This window comes from Elephas maximus, chromosome 4 (assembly GCF_024166365.1).
Source record: "Elephas maximus indicus isolate mEleMax1 chromosome 4, mEleMax1 primary haplotype, whole genome shotgun sequence".
NCBI classification, from domain to species: Eukaryota; Metazoa; Chordata; class Mammalia; order Proboscidea; family Elephantidae; genus Elephas; species Elephas maximus.
Window position 1 is genome coordinate 100800835 of NC_064822.1, and position 21463 is coordinate 100822297.

At 37.2% G+C, this 21463-nt stretch overlaps 1 protein-coding gene across 2 annotated transcripts in view; it reads right to left on the minus strand.

The window, feature by feature from the left end:
- Nucleotides 1-21463, minus strand: part of SCAF11 (SR-related CTD associated factor 11) — a 100987-nt gene that overhangs the window by 37800 nt on the left and 41724 nt on the right. For both annotated transcript variants that reach the window (XM_049882901.1, XM_049882900.1), the window contains exons 3-4: nt 19155-19312; nt 1135-1212 (exon numbers count right to left, since the gene is read on the minus strand). In XM_049882901.1, coding sequence (XP_049738858.1) covers nt 1135-1212; nt 19155-19312 — 236 coding nt within the window. The remainder of the gene's footprint in view (nt 1-1134; nt 1213-19154; nt 19313-21463) is intronic.

Sequence of the window (21463 nt, forward strand, 5' to 3'; positions counted from 1 at the left end):
CTGAATTGCAGTCTGGTCTATACTGTAAATCAAGAACTCATTTAGTAAAAATATACCAAAACAAAGTATAAATACCTTCACCGAGAACAGTATAGTTGTACATTGCTTCCATCTGCTTTCCTACTCACATACACAGCAACCAAGCTGTCATGGATTAGTAGTGCTACCTGGGAAGTTTGTTTCACTTATTGATGACATTACGGATGTATATATTGAGTATCCTCATTTCTAGCTATTTATCATTCATGACTTGTTAATGATACTTCAAGAAATTACCTTCTCACAAATTTTATTTAACCAGCTTTCCCCTTTTCTTCTAACTTTTACTCATTAAGTCAGGAATGTGCTCCTACTTTTCTTTTTCTTGTTTTTTTTTTGAGCCAAAACGGGTCAACACAGATCATAATCATGACTCATAATCATAACATCAATGAGATATGTATATATACATTTCCAAGAAGTTATGAAGATTAAACACTCCAATAACTGGACTTAAAAAACTAAGGTCATCTGCTCAGGCCACCCTTGAAATTGTGAGAAGACCCTCTCAAGGTCTCCAACATACCCCTTTATCGTTCTCCAATTAAGCTCACTTCCCTTCGAATACTAGCATTTAAGAACAAAAATGCTATTTTTATTTAATTTTATGGGCTTAATCTTCTCAATATTATAATATTTTTCATAAAAACATAATTTTCAGGTCTTTCACATATAAGTTTTTGTGGGGTTTGGTCATTGAATCCATTGTTTCAATGAAGAAATGTATTCAAAGTGCTATCCAATTGATTAGTAAATATTTTTGAAATACAAGAAGTCCTAAAATTCTAAAGTTTAAGTATTCTATAACTAAGAGTAACTGTAAGACTTATTTTAGAGCATCAGAGCCCTAATACTTTTTTGTGGGAAATTTTAAGGTAACCACTATGGATATTCTCTCTCTAGGGGGCAAAGACAGAAAGATTCATAATTTCTGTATCCTTGTTAAAAGATCTGGACTTGCTGTGCTGAGGAATAACGACAATCACGTAACAAGCTTAAAGCTGAATAATTTTCAAATATATTCAAAATGGAAATCAAAGCAAAATTGTCTCAACTGTTTACACAGTTCATGTTACGAAATATAACCTGCCTTACCTTAATGCGACTTCCCAATGCACTGAATTTAAACACTGCCTGAAAAGGTTTTCGATCAATAGGACAGGAAGCCAGTGTCTGAAAAAAGATTAACAAATTATAACTTTAAACTGAACATACTTAAGTAAATTTTCCACAGTAACAAGAAAAATCAGAAAAATACTTTCCCCCTCAAAGACAATGGGAATGAAATAATGTCAGCCTGTTACCATGCCTCAGAGCAAGAAATACTTTAAATTTGTTTCATTTCACTCAAACATTTACTGGGCACCTACTGCAGGCTAGGTAACTAAAAAAAAAAAAAACTAGAATACAATAATGGACAAGAGAGCTAAGAACTCTGTTATCATCTGTTAAGACCTGCTGCCCATTTGAGAACTACTGGTATAATGAAAGGAGCGCTAGGCTGAAATCAGGAGCAGGAGCTCGGGGATTGAGAGCTGGCTGTTGTGCTACATCTGGGAAGCTTTAAATTATCTGTAAAAGGAATGGCCTGGTTCCTTGCAGATCTTAATATTCTATGACTTAATACTTACCTCCCCAAATTATTCTGAATAGGCAGTATGTGCCCATGATAAAAACATTTAAAAAAAATGAAGAAAATTAAGGATTTCTCTCATCCCTTCCCTCAGCCACCCAGATTTCCCCCAGCCCCACCCCAGTCAGTTTCTTATATATCCTTTTGGACACATCCAATACAGACACTTATTTAAATGCTGTACTGAATTTTTTTTCTCTTAATTATGTATCTTAGATTGATCGTCTCTAGTGATCTAGAGCTGCCTCATTCTTAACAGCATGTCATAATAGTTTGAATTTACACTTCCTTTTTTATGAGTAAGTTGAGCGTTATTTTCACTTCTTTTAAGTGCTGTTTAATGTTCCTTTTCTTTAAGTTGTCTATTCACGTTCTTTTTAATTAGGCTGCTGATGTTTTTAAAATGTAAAGGTAGATTTTCATTATATTTAAGGAAACTGGCTCTTTGACGAGTCTAAACCAACTTACTTATTTTGACATATATTTCCTATGCCCTCAAAATTATTCTGCATCAACTCAAAGATTTTTTCCTCATAATGTTAGCAAATAGTTATGTAAGAATGGGTTTTATTATTTAAATAACTTAAGATGGTAGGAGGGAAGACTCTCCAGTCTATGAATAAAATACCAAAAGGTGGTATTTTTAACACCTACGGTTACAAAAGTAAAACAGGATTTTAACAACAGCAATAGTCTAAAAGATCACAATACAGTAACTGCTACTAAACAGGATTAGACGATTGTTTTCTCTGTGAAATGAGAATAGTTTTTTTCTACAAGTTAGGATTTGACAATGAATAAAATTAAGGATTAGAAAAAAATCTATGCCTCTCTCCTCACAAAAATTTCCTTTTAATGGAATCTAGATGTTATATTATTCCTCTGTGAGAAAATGTGAATTTTGCCCTTCTAAAAAACAAAAAGGCTTTGGATATATGAAGATAATGATTATACAAGTACAGGTAAACAGACAACATATGACCCTTGAACAGATAACACATTTTCACAAAACTCAAGAGTCACTTTGGGAGTAGCCAAAATATAAACTGAGTTACTTTTTACCACTTTGTTAAAATGTGATTTTTCTTTTCCTAAGTAGGCCTTGAGAGAAAATGCTTTAGCACATGTGAATTAGCAAATGTGACCTTACCATATTAAACGGATTCAGACTGGTAGAAGCCAGCTCAGCTTACTTCCAAGTAATATGGATTTAACATGCTGTTACTTTCCCTACAGAAAGCTTGCCCTTAAGAAGCTTTTGTATAAGTAGCTAACAAAGCTGTCCACATCTTTTTAATAATGCATTGCAAATAACAATTCTAGTTCAAAGAATTCAATATCATAACTATCTCCATGATTATTAGTGTTTATCACATTTTTTTTTTTTATCACATTAGCATTTACTTACGGAATTTCTTAGGCTACTAGGTTATGGTAATAACCAAAAAATCCACTGCCGTCAAGTTTGACTCATAGTTACCCTATAGGACAGAGCAGAACTGCCGTACGGTTTCCAAGGAGCGCCTGGTGGATTCAAACTGCCAACCTTTTGGTTAGCAGCCATAGCTCTTAATCACTATGCCACCATGGTTTCTGGTTATAGTAATATGTATTTATAATTTAAGAGTATTTAAAAGAGCTGTCAAATGCCCATTATCTTCAAAGTTTCAAAATTTTATTTCTATTTTAAAGGCAAATTTAAATAAACATTCACAAACAGATAAAACACTAATAAAAATGTTTTCCTAAAAACTATTAAGACAGATATGTAGAGGCTCTGGATTTACAGCCTAGTTTCAAATGTCCTTGTGTAACTGTGAGCAAGTTATACAGATATCCTCTCTGTGCCTCGAGTTACCTGTTTGCAAAAATGAATGTAGCAATGGAACTTACCTCTACAGTTTTTATTAGAACTAATTTAATTACTAAGTATGAAGCACTTAAAAGGTGTGTGGCATATACTAAGTATTGTGTAAGGTCTTTTAAACTTCAACTAGCTTAACTAATAAGAAAAAGGCTTGGTTTACTAACAAAAAAGGTAACGAGTTCTTAAAGATTTTTTATTGGAATTTGCAAACTTCGTAACATACAGGGTCATTAAGGTATTTCATTTTATTATTATATCTACTTCGATTTTTAACACTAAGATCCAAAGAAAGGCACCATGTTTAAGAAATTTATTCTATATCGGATACATCGAATCGCTCAAAGACTCTGGAATCACACCATCTCATTTTCTTCTTTTAATTAAATTTCCTCTATTGACATTAACTACATGGCAGACTTCCCTTTACAGTTTTCAAACTGACATAGTTTTAACCTGAGCCATTCCATTTTGATCTATTTCAAATAATGGCGTTCTGAGTTAAGATTCATTTGTTTTCCTTAAGCACAACTGCCATGATTTGTCTAAGATTTCATTTGAAGAAAGGATTCCACTGTTACGATAAAAACAAAGAAAACAGAAAAATAGTAGTAGTCTGAAAACCACTGTTATATATCATCTCTACTTATATATACTTACATTTCCTAAAGATAATCTTCTAGTTAACACTAGAAAAATAAATTATGAGATTTTTGTTTGGCTCAGGCTCAACCATCATAAAAATTTCTTAAAATTGAGTTATCTTCTCTAGTTAAGGAAGGCACAGGTAAGAAAACAAGCTTCCTGTGGGAGACAAAATATCTCTGCTACGGCTACTGAGAAGTGATGCTACACATTTCTGACCTTAGAAAAAACAATTTAGCAAAGCATTTCAAAAAGGAAACGGAAAAGAAATTCAGTTATTCTAAGTGAAGCTACATAGTATACTTCAATAAATTAAGAGGAATAGAAGAATTTAATGCAAAAGAAAAACAGATTTTTTTAAAAAAAAGATCTTTAATTTCTAATATATTGTGTAAGAAAATTTATAAGGCTACTTTAATTTAATACAGATCAATTTCAAAGACATCATCATTAACAGATACTAAAGTACCAAACATGTGATGACCAAATAGCTTTCACAGAAAAATTTTACAAATAGGCTTGGATTGGCCTGATTTTGAGGCATTCCTAAGGGTATCTCATTCTTATAACCAGCAGATACCCATCCAGAAAATCTCAAAGAGATTTTTAGTTTTCAAAGTAGTTAGTGTTGCTCAAATAACTAATTTAATTTGCAAATTGTGAGGTTTAAAAAATTCATTTAAAACTAATATAGAAACATTTTAAATAATGCATTAAAAACGCGATTTTAGTTTTGAAGAACATTATACCAAATTTTATTTTCCTTATATACAATATGCTCCAATTATTCACCATTCTTATTTCCTTATATACAACAAAAATACTCAATTATTCACATGTTTAAATTAATACGGTTTTCATTTCAATAATTTTAAAAATATCTAATTTAATTAGTTTCATAATCAAAGTAGTTCAATATCACTATTCAACTTTGTGATACAACTATAAAATTAATAGAACTTGATTACTGTTTTATAGTGTAATGTATATTAAAGCAGAGCATACATTTTACTATGAGTAGTCTGTACTAAGGTTGTATAAGTTAAGGAGGCAATTTCGAGGGAGAAAAAAATCTTCCTAATGATTTCAGTAAAACATACCCTAGTATTCTGAAGCGTTGTAAATTCCCAGCTCAGACAAACCCATATTTAAATGTAAGAACAGGAAACCTTCCTTATTTGGGGATTCAGGATTCTTGATTTCTAATATTTCTTGCTTCCTGCTGCTGCTCTATCCTCAATCACATAGGCTGCCTACAGATAACCCTCCTAGAGAGAGAGAAGCAAGTGTTAAAGTTAAGTGCTTTAAGACTAAATTTTAGTACCTATTTTTTTTTTTTTATGGTTATACGTAGGTTTGTCTGTTCAAGGGAATCTCTAAAAGATCTCTCTCTCCTACTAATACAAATAGAGTATATTATATAAAATTGCAGCTCAAAATCAAACATGGATGATTTAGGAATGGATTCCTTCATTTCTAGTCTCATGAAAGAAAACATGCCTTTGCCAACTTTCCCATTTTAATTTCACTTTTACTATTTTTCTCAAACTGAACCTGTCAGCATTTGAAATGAAATGGAGAACTCAGATAAGTAAGTTGAGGGAGAATAATTTGCTTATACTAGGAAAGCTAATCATATTTTTAAAATTAATTAAAAGAAACCTAGTGGGTATCAAGACACCTGGTAGGTATCTAGTCACATAAAGGGCATGCCCCTTTAAAAAGAATAAGAACTCTCATATGATTCAAACATGAAATGTTCTAAGTCTGCAAACTTTAATCCTGTAAGGCCAAAATTTAACCACTTGCTGGCAACTGTGCCAAATTATAAGTCCTCCTATTTTCTTAACCAGTGTGTGTATGTGTTTGTGTGTTTGGGGGAGGGATCCTTGTTGTCCGTAGGGCATCATAATTAATAGGAGCTGTTACTACTACCAACCATGTGTCAGACTTCTCTAGCCTTTCTTTCTAATTACTTGCTTTAAATCTACACACTGACAAGATTAAAATTATGTGCAAATTAAAAACTCTCAATATGTTTAGATTGTGTTTTTGTTCACAGTCTGAGTAAAATAAATAACTTTTTAATTGGATGGCTGACAAACTTTGATGTATTGGCTCTTTACATACTTCATCAGCCCAAGGGTAAGATATTAGGCCTTTTCTGTTTCGGAGTCTAAGCTCCAATATGATGGTTTAGACTAAGAGAACTTTCAACCTGCCTTTAAGTGTCAATTACTGTATCTTCGTTTAGTTCAATATTCTATTTCTATGTTGTTGTTAGGTGCTGTCAAGTCAATTCCAACTCATGGCAACCCCGTGTGTGCAGAGTAGTGCTGCCCCAAAGGGTTTTCACAGGTGTGACTTTTCAGAAGTAGATCACCAGACCTGACTTCTCAGATGCCCCTGGGTGGGTTCAAACTGCCAACCCTCGTGCTGACTAGTAGTCAAGTGCTTAATGATTCATGTCATTTTATAAACCAACAAGTTCATCATCTAGAATATCTGAAACTAAACATACTCATAGTGGACATGCTTATCATCAAATTTATTTTAGCGTTCCCAAGGGTAAGATATTAGGCCATAGGCCAAGAAGGCCACCATGGGTTTCATTATCCTGAATCCTTTGCTCTATCTAGGTAGACTGTATGAAATGCCGAGTGGTTTCAAAAGTTCAGTTACTCATTTTAAAGTCCTTATACAGCTCTTGTTTTAAATAACCACAGGACCAAAATTTTAGAGCTCAAAGAGACTGAAACTAATTTTGATTTTGGATATAGATACAGGAGCATAAAAATTTTCAGAAGCCTGTCCAAAATAAATATACTGTACTGTATAACTTCTCTAAATATTGTTTTCCTTAAAAAGCACAATTTTTTCCATGTCTAAAATGTTATGATAAAAGTTAACAAATGAGTCCTTCTTTTGGGTGCTTCCAAATCATACTTCAGTGACCCTCAAGGACAAATCTCAGAATGCTCGGCTGAATCGTCTGAGTGACAGAAAAGTCTAGGAAGATGACTCTGAGTACTTTTTTTGTACCGCTATTTTTTTTTCCCCCAGGGATGTTTTTATGTAGATTGCCAGCCACATTTCTATCCTCCTCTTTCTAAAATGGCAATGTTAGTAAAATTTTAAATGACGTTATCACTTAAAAATATTTTTAATTTCAGGCTATCCTGAGGTATTAGGCAGGAAATTACTGAAGTTGAAAGCCCCTCTTTTATATGTCAAATAAAACATTAACACTGTGAATTAAATGAAAAAATGTGTAAGAAAACCTTAGCACAGGGCCTGGTCCATTAGAAGACAGTGAATATGAGCGCTTATTTCTAATTCTCAACTCCAAAGTAAACTACATGACTCTCTTTAAAAAAACAGAACGGGCTTAAGAAGAATGTGAGGAGATTTTGTAGCAGCTAATGACTAGAGAATTTGAAATCCGATTCTTTTTGTCATAGTGCTTTTATACAATAAAAGATTCAAACTGAAAATTTAGTTCAAAGGATAAGTGATTTTGTTAACCAGCATTCATTTATAATTTATAATGAGCAATTTATTAGTAGATTGTGCTCTTCTTACTGCTCAGCTTAATGGTTTATTTCACTGATGGTTGCCACCCCTATTAGAGACAATGAAATACTTCAGAATATTCTGCTTACTTTCCGTTTTCAAGGTTAATTACTTCTGTTTAAACACCACCACAATTTATGGTGGTAGTACAGCAGATAAGTACCTTCTTTTGAAAAGCAGTTTGGCTTCAACAAAATGTTTATACCCAAAGGAATAACACACAGAAGGGAAAACATTACATGCAAGAAACGGGTTGACTGCAATTCTCTATACGTTATGAAGTATTTTCACACTTAAAAATATTCAATAATGGTTAAAATATAGACGTGTTTGGCACTGTCTAGCAGAAACCTGAACATAGGGGCCAAAAACTAGAAACAACCCAAACGTCCAGTAGAATGGATAAACTGGGGCCTAGTCATATAAGAACCTGTATGAAACACATAAAAATCAATAAGCTACTTTTACATACATTAATATGGGTAGAATTTTAAAAATATGTTGAACGAAAGAAGCAGGTTCACAAGAGAGTATGTATAATATTACTCTCTGTATAAAATTTATAATCAGATAAAATTGAATATATAATTCAAGAATACATTCATAGGGGGGCAAATGAAACAAAATGTAAGTGGGGAGATGAACACACACACAAAAAGTTCATGGCTATCCCTGGTGGGAAGAGCACGTAGTGAGGGGCTTCCAAATACTGACAATGTTCCATTTCTTAACCTACACAGTGGGTAGATAAATGTTTATGTTATTGTTTAAACTGCAAACGTAAGGTTTTATACACTCCTCGTATGTGACATATTTCATAATAAAACAAACCATATAAATGGTAAAAAAATAATGTTTGGTTCCACAAACAAAATAGTGTAAGACAGTAAAAAGCAAACAGAACAAAATAAAAATTTAAACCTGCCAATCCACATATATAATTGAGACCAATGAAAATTAAAGCAAATTTATTCTTAAAATTAAATTTAAAAGATGTCTTTCATAGTGTTTCAAACACAGAGAACACATTTAATAATATCCTACACAAGTACTGGACTATATGAAGAACGGGGCATCAGGATTGGAGGAACACTCATTAACAACTTGCATTGTGCAGATGATACAACCTTGCTTGCTGAAAGTGAAAAGGACTTGAAGCACTTACTAATAAAGATCAAAGACGACAGCCTTCAGTACGGATTGCACCTCAACATAAAGAAAACAAAAGTCTTCACGACTGAAGAATGAGCAACATCATGATAAATGGAAAAAAGATTGAAGTTGTCAAGGATTTCATTTTACTTGGATCCACAATCAACAGCCGTGGAAGCGGCAGTCAAGAAATCAAATACCACATTGCATTGGGTAAATCTGCTGCAAAGGACCTTTTTTTTTAAATTGTGCTTTAAGTCAAAGTTTACAAATCAAGTCAGTCTCTCACACAAAAACTTATATACACCTTGCTACGTACTCCCAATTGCTCACCCCCTAATGAGACAGCCCCCTCCGTCCCTCCACTCTCTCTTTTCGTGTCCATTTCACCAGCTTCTAACCCCCTCTACCCTGTCATCTTCCCTCTAGGCAGGAGATGCCAACATAGTCTCAAGTGTCCACCTGATCCAAGAAGCCCACTCCTCACCAGCATCCCTCTCCAACCCGTTGTCCAGTCCAATCCATGTCTGAAGAGTTGGCTTTGGGAATGGTTCTTGTCCTGGGCCAGCAGTAGATCTGGATGCCATGACCACTGGGGTCCTTCTAGTCTCAGTCAGACCACTAAGTCTGATCTTTTTACAAAAATCTGGGGTCTGCATCCCACTGCTCCCCTGCTCCCTCAGGGGTTCTCTGTTGTTTTCTCTGTCAGGGCAGTCATTGGTTGTAGCTGGGCACCATCTAGCATCTAGTACTTCTGGTCTCAGGCTGATATAGTCTCTGATTTATGCGGCCCTTTGGAAACCCTGGTGGCACAGCAGTTAAGCACCATGGCCGCCAACCGAGAGGTCGGCAGCTCAAATCCACCAGGTGCTCCCCGTAAACCCCATCGGGCAGCTCCACTCTGTCCTACAGGGCTGCCACGAGCCGGAATCAACTTGACGGCAGTGGGTTTGGTTTCTGGCTGTTTCTTGGGCTCCTAATTTCCTTGTGTCCTTGGAGTTCTTCGTTCTCCTCTGATCCAGGTGGGTTGAGACCAATTGATACATCTTAGATGGCCATATGTTAGCGTTTAAGACTCCAGACGCTACTCTCCGAAGTGGGATGCAGAACGTTTTCTTAACAGATTTTATTATGCCAATTGACTTAGATGTCCCCTGAAACCATGGCAAAGGACCTCTTTAAAGTGTTGAAAAGCAAAGATGTCACCTTGAAGACTAAGGCACGCGTGACCCAAGCCATGGTATTTTCAATTGCATCATATACATGTGAAAGTTGGATAATGCATAAGGAAGACCAAAGAAGAACTGACGCCTTCGAATTGTGGTGTTGGTGAAGAATATTGAATATACAATGGACTGCCAAAAGAATGAACAAATCTGTCTTGGAAGAAGTACAACCAGAACGTTCTTTAGAAGGATGGCGAGAACTGATCTTATATACTTTGGACATGTTGTCAGGAGGGATCAGTCCCTGGAGAAGGACATCATGCTTGGCAAAGTACAGGGTGCGCAGAAAAGAGGAAGACCCTCAACGAGGTGGACTGACACAGTGGCTGCAACAATAAGCTGAAGCATAACGAGTCTAAGGATGGCGCAGGACCTACCCGTGTTTCGTTCTGTTGTGCATAGGGTTGCTATGAGTCAGAACTGACTCGATGGCACCTAACAACAACAAACAACACGCAAACACTGTTTTGCTAGTGTTATTTCTTGTAACATTTCTCAATAAAAGCCCAGGGCAAAGTCACTGCAGAGAGTCAGTAAAAGTTATTTTTGGGGGGAGGAACAAGGTAAAGTGGTTTAGGAAAGAACTCTATATCTACGAATGTACAGACTATCTTAAAACAATTTCCTATAATAATCCCCTTCACAACTGGACTTTGGATAAAATATGTAAATCATAATGTATCAACACGGTGGAATATTATGCAGGCATTAAAAATGTTAACTAAGAATATTTTCTGGCAACTTGGAAAAAAGGCTTACAATACAGTATTAAAAAAAAGAAACCACAAATTTTAATTATTCTATGTAAAGACAACACAGCATGTAAATCAGGCCTGGGAAGAAACAAGAAAAGTAAAACTGAGGACAGCTGAACAGTGGTTGATTTTTAGTGTCTTGTTAATTACACATGAAACAAACTTTTACAAACTATTTTTTGGTATGCTGAGTTTTACTGAGGCTAAGTTCATTGTTTAAAAAAGCCACTAAGCTAAAGAATCAACAATACTTACATTTCTAATTTGTTATGCTGTATACTATTTATGGGTAACTATGTTATTTCCATCCAATTACATAATTAAAAAATTCTTATTAGACACACAGTTTATGCAATACAGTCCAGGCACTATAAATAGGGAGATGAAAGACTCAGTACCCTCCAAGATGTTACACGCTAATGGAAAAAAGAATGAACACATTAAAAATAATATATAGGGGCGGAGCCAAGATGGCAGACTAGGCAGACGCTACCTCGGATCCCTCTTACAACAAAGACACGGAAAAATAAGTGAATCGATCACATACATAACAATCTACGAACCCTGAACAACAAACTCAGATTTAGCGACGGAGAACGAACTAATACGGGGAAGCAGGGATTGTTTCCAGAGCCTGGAGCCAGTGTACCAGTCAGGTACGGCACAAGCACAGAGAGCGGCTCCACCCCCCTGAACTAACCCCGGGAGGGGGACCAGCCGGTTCCACGGGCGGCGTGGGACGCAGCCGGTAGGAGAAGTCCCTGGGAGGCAGTGACTGGTCTTGGAGCAGAAAGAGCAGCGTCCGAGCCGGGGAACCGTCCCGCAGGGATTTGGACTGGACGCAGGTACGGCATAAACACAGAGAGTTGCTCCACCCCCCTGAACTAACCCCGGGAAGGGGACCAGCCGGGTCGCGCGGGCGGCGTGGGACGCAGCCAGTAGGCGAAGTCCCTGGGAGGTGGCGACTGGTATTGGAGCGGGGAGAACAGCGTCCCAGCCGGGACACTCGGTCACGGTACAAGCACGGGGACCCGCTCCACCCATCTGAACTAACCCCGGGAGGAGGCCCAACTGGTTCTCGGGGGCGGCACGGCCACGCGGCTGGAGGGACGAGAAGTCCCCGGGAGGCAGCGACTGATTTTGCAGTCGAGAGTGCACCGTCCCAGTAGGGGAGCCTTGACACTGGGCGTGGGGCTGGAAGCGGAAGATCTGACCGTGACTCCAGCGGGCCAGACCCCCCGGGGGCAATCCCCACACAGCCAGCACACATAGGCGACGTGCCCCGCGGGAGTCTCAGATATTATAGTCATTCCAAGCAAGACAAGCAACTCTGGCTATATTCTGAGGTGCTACTCTCCTATCTCTCTGTTCCCTCCCCCACCCTCCCCAGGCGGCTTCATTAACATCTGAATAGCCTGAGCCAGAAGGAGAACTCTGATAGGGATCTGACTGCATTTTTTTTTTAGCGGATTTTCTGGAAAAACTAGTTTCCCAGTGATGGCTCGGAGACAACAATCCATATCAAACCACTTAAAGAAGCAGACCGTGACAGCTTCTCCAACCCCCCAAACAAAAGAATCAAAATCTTTCCCAAATGAAGATACAATCTTGGAATTATCAGATACAGAATATAAAAAACTAATTTACAGAATGCTTAATGATATCACAAATGAAAATAGGATAACTGCAGAAAAAGCCAAGGAACACACTGATAAAACTGTTGAAGAACTCAAAAAGATTATTCAAGAACATACTGGAAAAATTAATAAGTTGCGAGAATCCATAGAGAGACAACATGTAGAAATCCAAAAGATTAACAATAAAATTACAGAATTAGACAATGCACTAGGAAGTCAGAGGAGCAGACTCGAGCAATTAGAATGCAGACTGGGACATCTGGAGGACCAGGGAATCAACACCAACATAGCTGAAAAAAAATCAGATCAAAGAATTTAAAAAAATGAAGAAACCCTAAGAATTACGTGGGACTCTATCAAGAAGGATAACCTGCGGGTGATTGGAGTCCCAGAACAGGGAGGGGGGACAGAAAACACAGAGAAAATAGTTGAAGAACTCCTGACACAAAGCTTCCCTGACATCATGAAAGACGAAAGGATAGCTATCCAAGATGCTCATCGAACCCCATTTAAGATTGATCCAAAAAGAAAAACACCAAGACATATTATCATCAAACTCACCAAAACCAAAGATAAACAGAAAATTTTAAAAGCAGCCAGGGAGAAAAGAAAGGTTTCCTTCAAGGGAGAATCAGTAAGAATATGTTCTGACTACTCAGCAGAAACCATGCAGGCAAGAAGGGAATGGGACGACATATACAGAACACTGAAGGAGAAAAACTGCCAGCCAAGGATCATATATCCAGCAAAACTCTCTCTGAAATATGAAGGCGAAATTAAGATATTTACAGACAAACACAAGTTTAGAGAATTTGCAAAAACCAAACCAAAGCTACAAGAAATACTAAAGGATATTGTTTGGTCAGAGAACCAATAATATCAGATATCAGCACAACACAAGGTCACAAAACAGAACATCCTGATATCAACTCAAATAGGGAAATCACAAAAACAAATTAAGATTAATTAAAAAAAAAAATACACATAACAGGGAATCATGGAAGTCAATAGGTAAAAGATCACAATAATCAAAAAGAGGGACTAAATACAGGAGACATTGAACTGCCATATGGAGAGTGATACAAGGCGATATAGAACAATACAAGTTAGGTTTTTACTTAGAAAAATAGGGGTAAATAATAAGGTAACCACAAAAAGGTGTAACAACTCTATAACTCAAGATAAAAACCAAGAAAAACGTAACGACTCAACTAACATAAAGTCAAACACTATGAAAATGAGGATCTCACAATTTACTAAGAAAAACGCCTCAGCACAAAAAAGTATGTGGAAAAATGAAATTGTCAACAACACACATAAAAAGGCATCAAAATGACAGCACTAAAAACTTATTTATCTATAATTACCCTGAATGTAAATGGACTAAATGCACCAATAAAGAGACAGAGAGTCACAGACTGGATAAAGAAAACGATCCATCTATATGCTGCCTACAAGAGACACACCTTAGACTTAGAGACACAAACAAACTAAAACTCAAAGGATGGAAAAAAGTATATCAAGCAAACAATAAGCAAAAAAGAAGAGGAGTAGCAATATTAATTTCTGACAAAATAGACTTTAGACTTAAATCCACCACAAAGGATAAAGAAGGACACTATATAATGATAAAAGGGACAATTGATCAGGAAGACATAACCATATTAAATATTTACGCACCCAATGACAGGGCTGCAAGATACATAAATCAAATTTTAACAGAATTGAAAAGCGAGATAGATACCTCCACAATTATAGTAGGAGACTTCAACACACCACTTTCGGAGAAGGACAGGACATCCAGTAAGAAGCTCAACAGAGACACGGAAGATCTAATTACAACAATCAACCAACTTGACCTCATTGACTTATACAGAACTCTCCACCCAACTGCTGCAAAATATACTTTTTTTTCTAGCGCACATGGAACATTCTCTAGGATAGACCACATATTAGGTCATAAAACAAACCTTTGCAGAGTCCAAAACATCGAAATATTACAAAGCATCTTCTCAGACCACAAGGCAATAAAACTAGAGATCAATAACAGAAAAACTAGGGAAAAGAAATCAAATACTTGGAAAATGAACAACACCCTTCTGAAAAAAGACTGGGTTATAGAAGACATTAAGGAGGGAATAAGGAAATTCATAGAAAGCAACGAGAATGAAAATACTTCCTATCAAAACCTCTGGGACACAGCAAAAGCAGTGCTCAGAGGTCAATTTATATCAATAAATGCACACATACAAAAAGAAGAAAGAGCCAAAATCAGAGAACTGTCCCTACAACTTGAACAAATAGAAAGTGAGCAACAAAAGAATCCATCAGGCACCAGAAGAAAACAAATAATAAAAATTAGGGCTGAACTAAATGAATTAGAGAACAGAAAAACAATTGAAAGAATTAACAAAGCCAAAAGCTGGTTCTTTGAAAAAATTAACAAAATTGATAAACCATTGGCTAGACTGACTAAAGAAATACAGGAAAGGAAACAAATAACCCGAATAAGAAATGAGAAGGACCACATCACAACAGAACCAAATGAAATTAAAAGAATCATTTCAGATTATTATGAAAAATTGTACTCTAACAAATTTGAAAACCTAGAAGAAATGGATGAATTCCTGGAAAAACACTACCTACCTAAACTAACACATTCAGAAGTAGAACAACTAAATAGACCCATAACAAAAAAAGAGATTGAAACGGTAATCAAAAAACTCCCAACAAAAAAAAGCCCTGGCCCGGATGGCTTCACTGCAGAGTTCTACCAAACTTTCAGAGAAGAGTTAACACCACTACTACTAAAGGTATTCCAAAGCATAGAAAATGACGGAATACTACCCAACTCATTCTATGAAGCCACCATCTCCCTGATACCAAAACCAGGTAAAGACATTACAAAAAAATAAAACTATAGACCTATATCCCTCATGAACATTGATGCAAAAATCCTCAACAAAATTCTAGCCAATAGAATACAACAACACATCAAAAAAATAATTCACCCTGATCAAGTGGGATTTATACCAGGTATGCAAGGCTGGTTTAATATCAGAAAAACCATTAATGTAATCCATCACATAAATAAAACAAAAGACAAAAACCACATGATCTTATCAATTGATGCAGAAAAGGCATTTGACAAAGTCCAACACCCATTTATGATAAAAACTCTTACCAAAATAGGAATTGAAGGAAAATTCCTCAACATAATAAAGGGCATCTATGCAAAGCCAACAGCCAATATCACTCTAAATGGAGAGAACCTGAAAGCATTTCCCTTGAGAACGGGAAACCAGACAAGGATGCCCTTTATCACCACTCTTATTCAACATCGTGCTGGAAGTCCTAGCCAGGGCAATTAGGCTAGACAAAGAAATAAAAGGTATCCGGATTGGCAAGGAGGAAGTAAAGTTATCACTATTTGCAGATGACATGATTATATACACAGAAAACCCTAAGGAATCCTCCAGAAAACTACTGAAACTAATAGAAGAGTTTGGCAGAGTTTCAGGTTATAAAATAAACATACAAAAATCACTTGGATTCCTCTACATCAACAAAAAGAACACCGAAGAGGAAATAACCAAATCAATACCATTCACAGTAGCCCCCAAGAAGATAAGATACTTAGGAATAAATCTTACCAAGGATGTAAAAGACCTATACAAAGAAAACTACAAAGCTCTACTACAAGAAATTCAAAAGGACATACTTAAGTGGAAAAACATACCCTGCTCATGGATAGGAAGACTTAACATAGTAAAAATGTCTATTCTACCAAAAGCCATCTATACATTTAACGCACTTCCGATCCAAATTCCAATGTCATATTTTAAGGGGATAGAGAAACAAATCACCAATTTCATATGCAAGGGAAAGAAGCCCCGGATAAGCAAAGCACTACTGAAAAAGAAGAAGAAAGTGGGCGGCCTCACCTTACCTGACTTCAGAACCTATTATACAGCCACAGTAGTCAAAACAGCCTGGTATTGGTACAACAACAGACACATAGACCAATGGAACAGAATTGAGAACCCAGACATAGATCCATCCACGTATGAGCAGCTGATATTTGACAAAGGACCAGTGTCAATTAACTGGGGAAAAGATAGCCTTTTTAACAAATGGTGCTGGCATAACTGGATATCCATTTGCAAAAAAATGAAACAGGACCCATACCTCACACCATGCACAAAAACTAACTCCAAGTGGATCAAAGACCTAAACATAAAGACTGAAACGATAAAGATCATGGAAGAAAAAATTGGGACAACCCTAGGAGCCCTAATACAAGGTATAAACAGAATACAAAACATTACCAAAAATGATGAAGAGAAACCAGATAACTGGGAGCTCCTAAAAATCAAACACCTATGCTCATCTAAAGACTTCTCCAAAAGAGTAAAAAGACCACCTACAGACTGGGAAAGAATTTTCAGCTATGACATCTCCGACCAGCGCCTCATCTCTAAAATCTACATGATTCTGTCAAAACTCAACCACAAAAAGACAAACAACCCAATCAAGAAGTGGGCAAAGGATATGAACACACATGTCACTAAAGAAGATATTCAGGCAGCCAACAGATACATGAGAAAATGCTCTCGATCATTAGCCATTAGAGAAATGCAAATTAAAACTACGATGAGATTCCATCTCACACCAGCAAGGCTGGCATTAATCCAAAAAACACAAAATAATAAATGTTGGAGAGGCTGCGGAGAGATTGGAACTCTCATACACTGCTGGTGGGAATGTAAAATGGTACAACCACTTTGGAAATCTATCTGGCGTTATCTTAAACAGTTAGAAATAGAACTACCATACAACCCAGAAATCCCACTCCTAGGAATATACCCTAGAGATACAAGAGCCTTCATACAAACAGATACATGCACACCCATGTTTATTGCAGCTCTGTTTACAACAGCAAAAAGTTGGAAGCAACCAAGGTGTCCATCAACGGATGAATGGGTAAGTAATTGTGGTATATTCACACAATGGAATACTACGCATCGATAAAGAACAGTGACGAATCTCTGAAACATTTCATAACATGGAGGAACCTGGAAGGCATTATGCTGAGCGAAATGAGTCAGAGGCAAAAGGACAAATATTGTATAAGACCACTATTATAAGATCTTGAGAATTAGTAAACCTGAGAAGAACACATACTTTTGTGGTTACGAGGGGGGGAGGGAGGGAGGGTGGGAGAGGGTTTTTTATTGATTAATCAGTAGATAAGAACTGCTTTAGGTGAAGGGAAAGACAACACTCAATACACGGAAGGTCAGCTCAATTGGACTGGACCAAAAGCAAAGAAGTTTCCGGGATAAAATGAATGCTTCAAAGGTCAGGGGAGCAAGTGCGGGGGTCTGGGGAACATGGTTTGCGGGGACTTCTAAGTCAATTGGCAAAATAATTCTATTATGAAATCATTCTGCATCCCACTTTGAAATGTGGCGTCTGGGGTCTTAAATGCTAACAAGCGGCCATCTAAGATGCAGCAATTGGTCTCAACCCACCTGGAGCAAAGGAAAATGAAGAACACCAAGGCCACACGACAACTAAGAGCCCAAGAGACAGAAAGGGCCACATGAACCAGAGACCTACATCATCCTGAGACCAGAAGAACTAGTTGGTGCCCGGCCACAATCGATGACTGCCCTGACAGGGAGCACAGCAGAGGACCCCTGAGGGAGCAGGAGATCAGTGGGATGCAGACCCCAAATTCTCATAAGAAGACCAAACTTAATGGTCTGACTGAGACTGGAGGAATCCCGGCGGCCATGCTCCCCAGACCTTCAGTTGACACAGGACAGGAACCATCCCCAAAGACAACTCATCAGAAATGAAAGGGACTGGTCAGCGGGTGGGAGAGAGACGCTGATGAAGAGTGAGCTAATTATATCAGGTGGACACTTGAGATTGTGTTGGCAACTCTTGTCTGGAGGGGGGATGGGAGGATAGAGAGAGAGGGAAGCCGGCAAAATTGTCAAGAAAGGAGAGACTGAAAGGGCTGACTCAAGAGGGGGAGAGCAAGTGGGAGTAGGGAGTGAGATGTATGTAAACTTATATGTGACAGACTGATTGGATTTGTAAACATTCACTTGAAGCTTAATAAAAGTTATTAAAAAAACAAAAACAAAAAAATAATATATAATAATATGTGCTTTAATACAGTTTTGATAAATAAAACATGACAGACTGCTTGTACTTTACATAGTAGATGTGTTTAAAGTATAACGAAATAAACATGTGTAATTCAAATAATAACGTAAATACACTATAACTCTTATAACTGGACTACGAGAGCTTGTGGGGCACCATGTTCTACCTCTGTCTAGGGAGGTCGCCCTTTTGGATAAAGCTTACAGTTGTATGAAAGATGCACAGGCAAGTTTGGGCAAAGTAGGGGGGAATTTATTACTGTGAAATGATTTATGAAAGGCAATATTAATAGTTCAGACTAAGTATAATAAAATCATGCTAGGGAACTAAAATACAGTAATATGTTACTTAAGTCAAAAGAATAAAGAAAAACATGACTACAAAATATCAAACTTGTATAAAATAATTTACAAACTAACAACTGTAATTAATACTTATTCTCAGACTTACCTCTGCCCATTTAAGAATACAGGTCATGCAGAAGATATGATTACAATTTTCTGGAAAACCAACTTCCTTCTCTAATAGACAATTAAGACATATTGGACATCTGTCAGCTTCACTGTATAACAGAACAGGGGCAGCAGCGTCGTCTCTGTTTCCTTCGCCTGTTAAGGTAAAACAGCCACATGCTTTCAAGTTCTCCAAATCAAAATTTTATTAACCAAAACTTTATGACTTATGTTTCTGGCAGTAAGGTGAACTAGATGTTCAAAAAGGTCCTCTACTACAAAGCAATTAAACCTTGGATAAATTACAACAAACTTACTCCTCCCTTGAGCCCAATCATTTCAACATTGATTATATATTTTTTAGCGATGGCGGGGGAGTAAGAATAATCTTTCATTAATTTAACTTTAAAATAATACACTTGCATGACTCAAAAAGTAAAGTAAGGTGAAAAGTCTCCCACTCACATCTATTCAGTTCCACCCAACCCAGCAAGTAACAACTGTTAGTTTCTTTACGCTTTTCCTGGGATATTTTTAAATGCACAGACAAGCAAACCCTAATACATATTCTTCCACACCTCCTTCTTCACAGCGATGCTAAAACACTACACACTAGTTCTGCACTTTTTTTAACTTATAGGTGAACATTCACTTGTTTTCAGCCTTTGGCTATTACAAACCATGCTTCAATGAATAACTTCATAGCTACACATTTTTAAAGTATATCTACAGGATAAATTCCTAAAAATAGAATTGCTAGGTCAACACATACGTACATTTATAATTGCAGTATTTACCTTCCTAAAGGTCTGTACCAATTTAAACTGCTACCAGCAATGTAACAAGTAAATAAAATTATACACTGCTGGCTCATAAGTGAGCAAAAGGAACTCCTGGATTCAACAACAATATAAAGAATGGTCAGCTGAAACGTGAACAGTATGCAGCGAGCAAACGGAAAAACTGGGGTTGTCCTAGGTGCAGATGTGAATACTAGTGTACAGACGCAGGGACTAAGCCTTAGGACCACCACAGGTACTGGAACCAATCACAAGAGACTCCGGTATTAAGTCAAGATCCTCAAATGGCTAAAGTGGTCCCAGCATGGGTCCAGGAAGAAGCAAATCTTCTAGAGGAGAAAGCACCTCCAATTTACGCCCTCAGGAAATCATGAATTAAATTTAATCAAAAGTGAGCTCATAATCAAACAAATATTACCAAGACTAAGAAAATAAGCCACGCTGAGTTAAGAATCAACAGAAACAAGAGATTTAGATACCCCCTGATTTCAAATATCAGAATTTTCAGATACTACATAGAATGATTAAACAGCAGATTAGATCCAAAAGAAAAGAATATTTGTGAACTGAAAGAGAGATTTTAGAAAATTACCTACACTGTAGAAGAGAAAGACAACAAGATGTAAACTGCGAAAGAGAGGTTGAGAAATGAGGTCAGAACAAGATCTAACATACTAATTGGAGTCCAGAAAAAGAAACTGAAGGAAAAACGAAACCAAAACCAGACTCATTGCCATCAAGTAGATTCCGACTCACAGCGACCCTATAGTCAGAGTAGAACTGCCCCATAGGGTTTCCAAGGAGTGTCTGGTGGGTTCGAACTGCCGACCTTTTGGTTAGCAACTATAGTTCTTAACCACTGTTATTAGTGTTAAGTGCCGTCCAGTCGGTTCTGACTCATAGTGACCCTATGCACAGCAGAATGAAACGGTGCCCAGACCTGCACCATCCTTACAATCATTGCTATGTTTGAGCCCATTGTTGCAGCTACTGTGTCAACTCATCTCGTTGAGGGTCCGCCTCTTTTCCGTCGACCCTGTATTTTACCAAGCATGATGTCCTTCTCCAAGGACTCAGCCTTCCTGACAACTTGTTCAAGTATGTAGGACAGTTCTGCCATCCTTGCTTCTAAGGAGCATTCTGGTTGTACTTCTTTCCATACAGATTTGTTCCTTCTTTTGGCAGTCCATGGTATATTCAATATTCTTCGCCAACACAATTCAAAGGTGTCAATTCTTCAGTCTTCCTTATTCCTTGTTCAGCTTTCACATGCATATGACGCAATTGAAAATACCATGGCTTGGGTCAGGTGCACCCTAGTCTTCAAGGTGACATCTTTGCTTTTCAACACTTTAAAGAGGTCCTTTGCAGCAGATTTGCCCAGTGGAATGCATCTTTTGATTTCTTGACTGCTAGTTCCATGGGTGTTGATTATGGATCCAAGTAAAATGAAATCCTTGACAACTTCAATCTTTTCTCTGTTTGTCATGATCTTGCTTATTGGTCC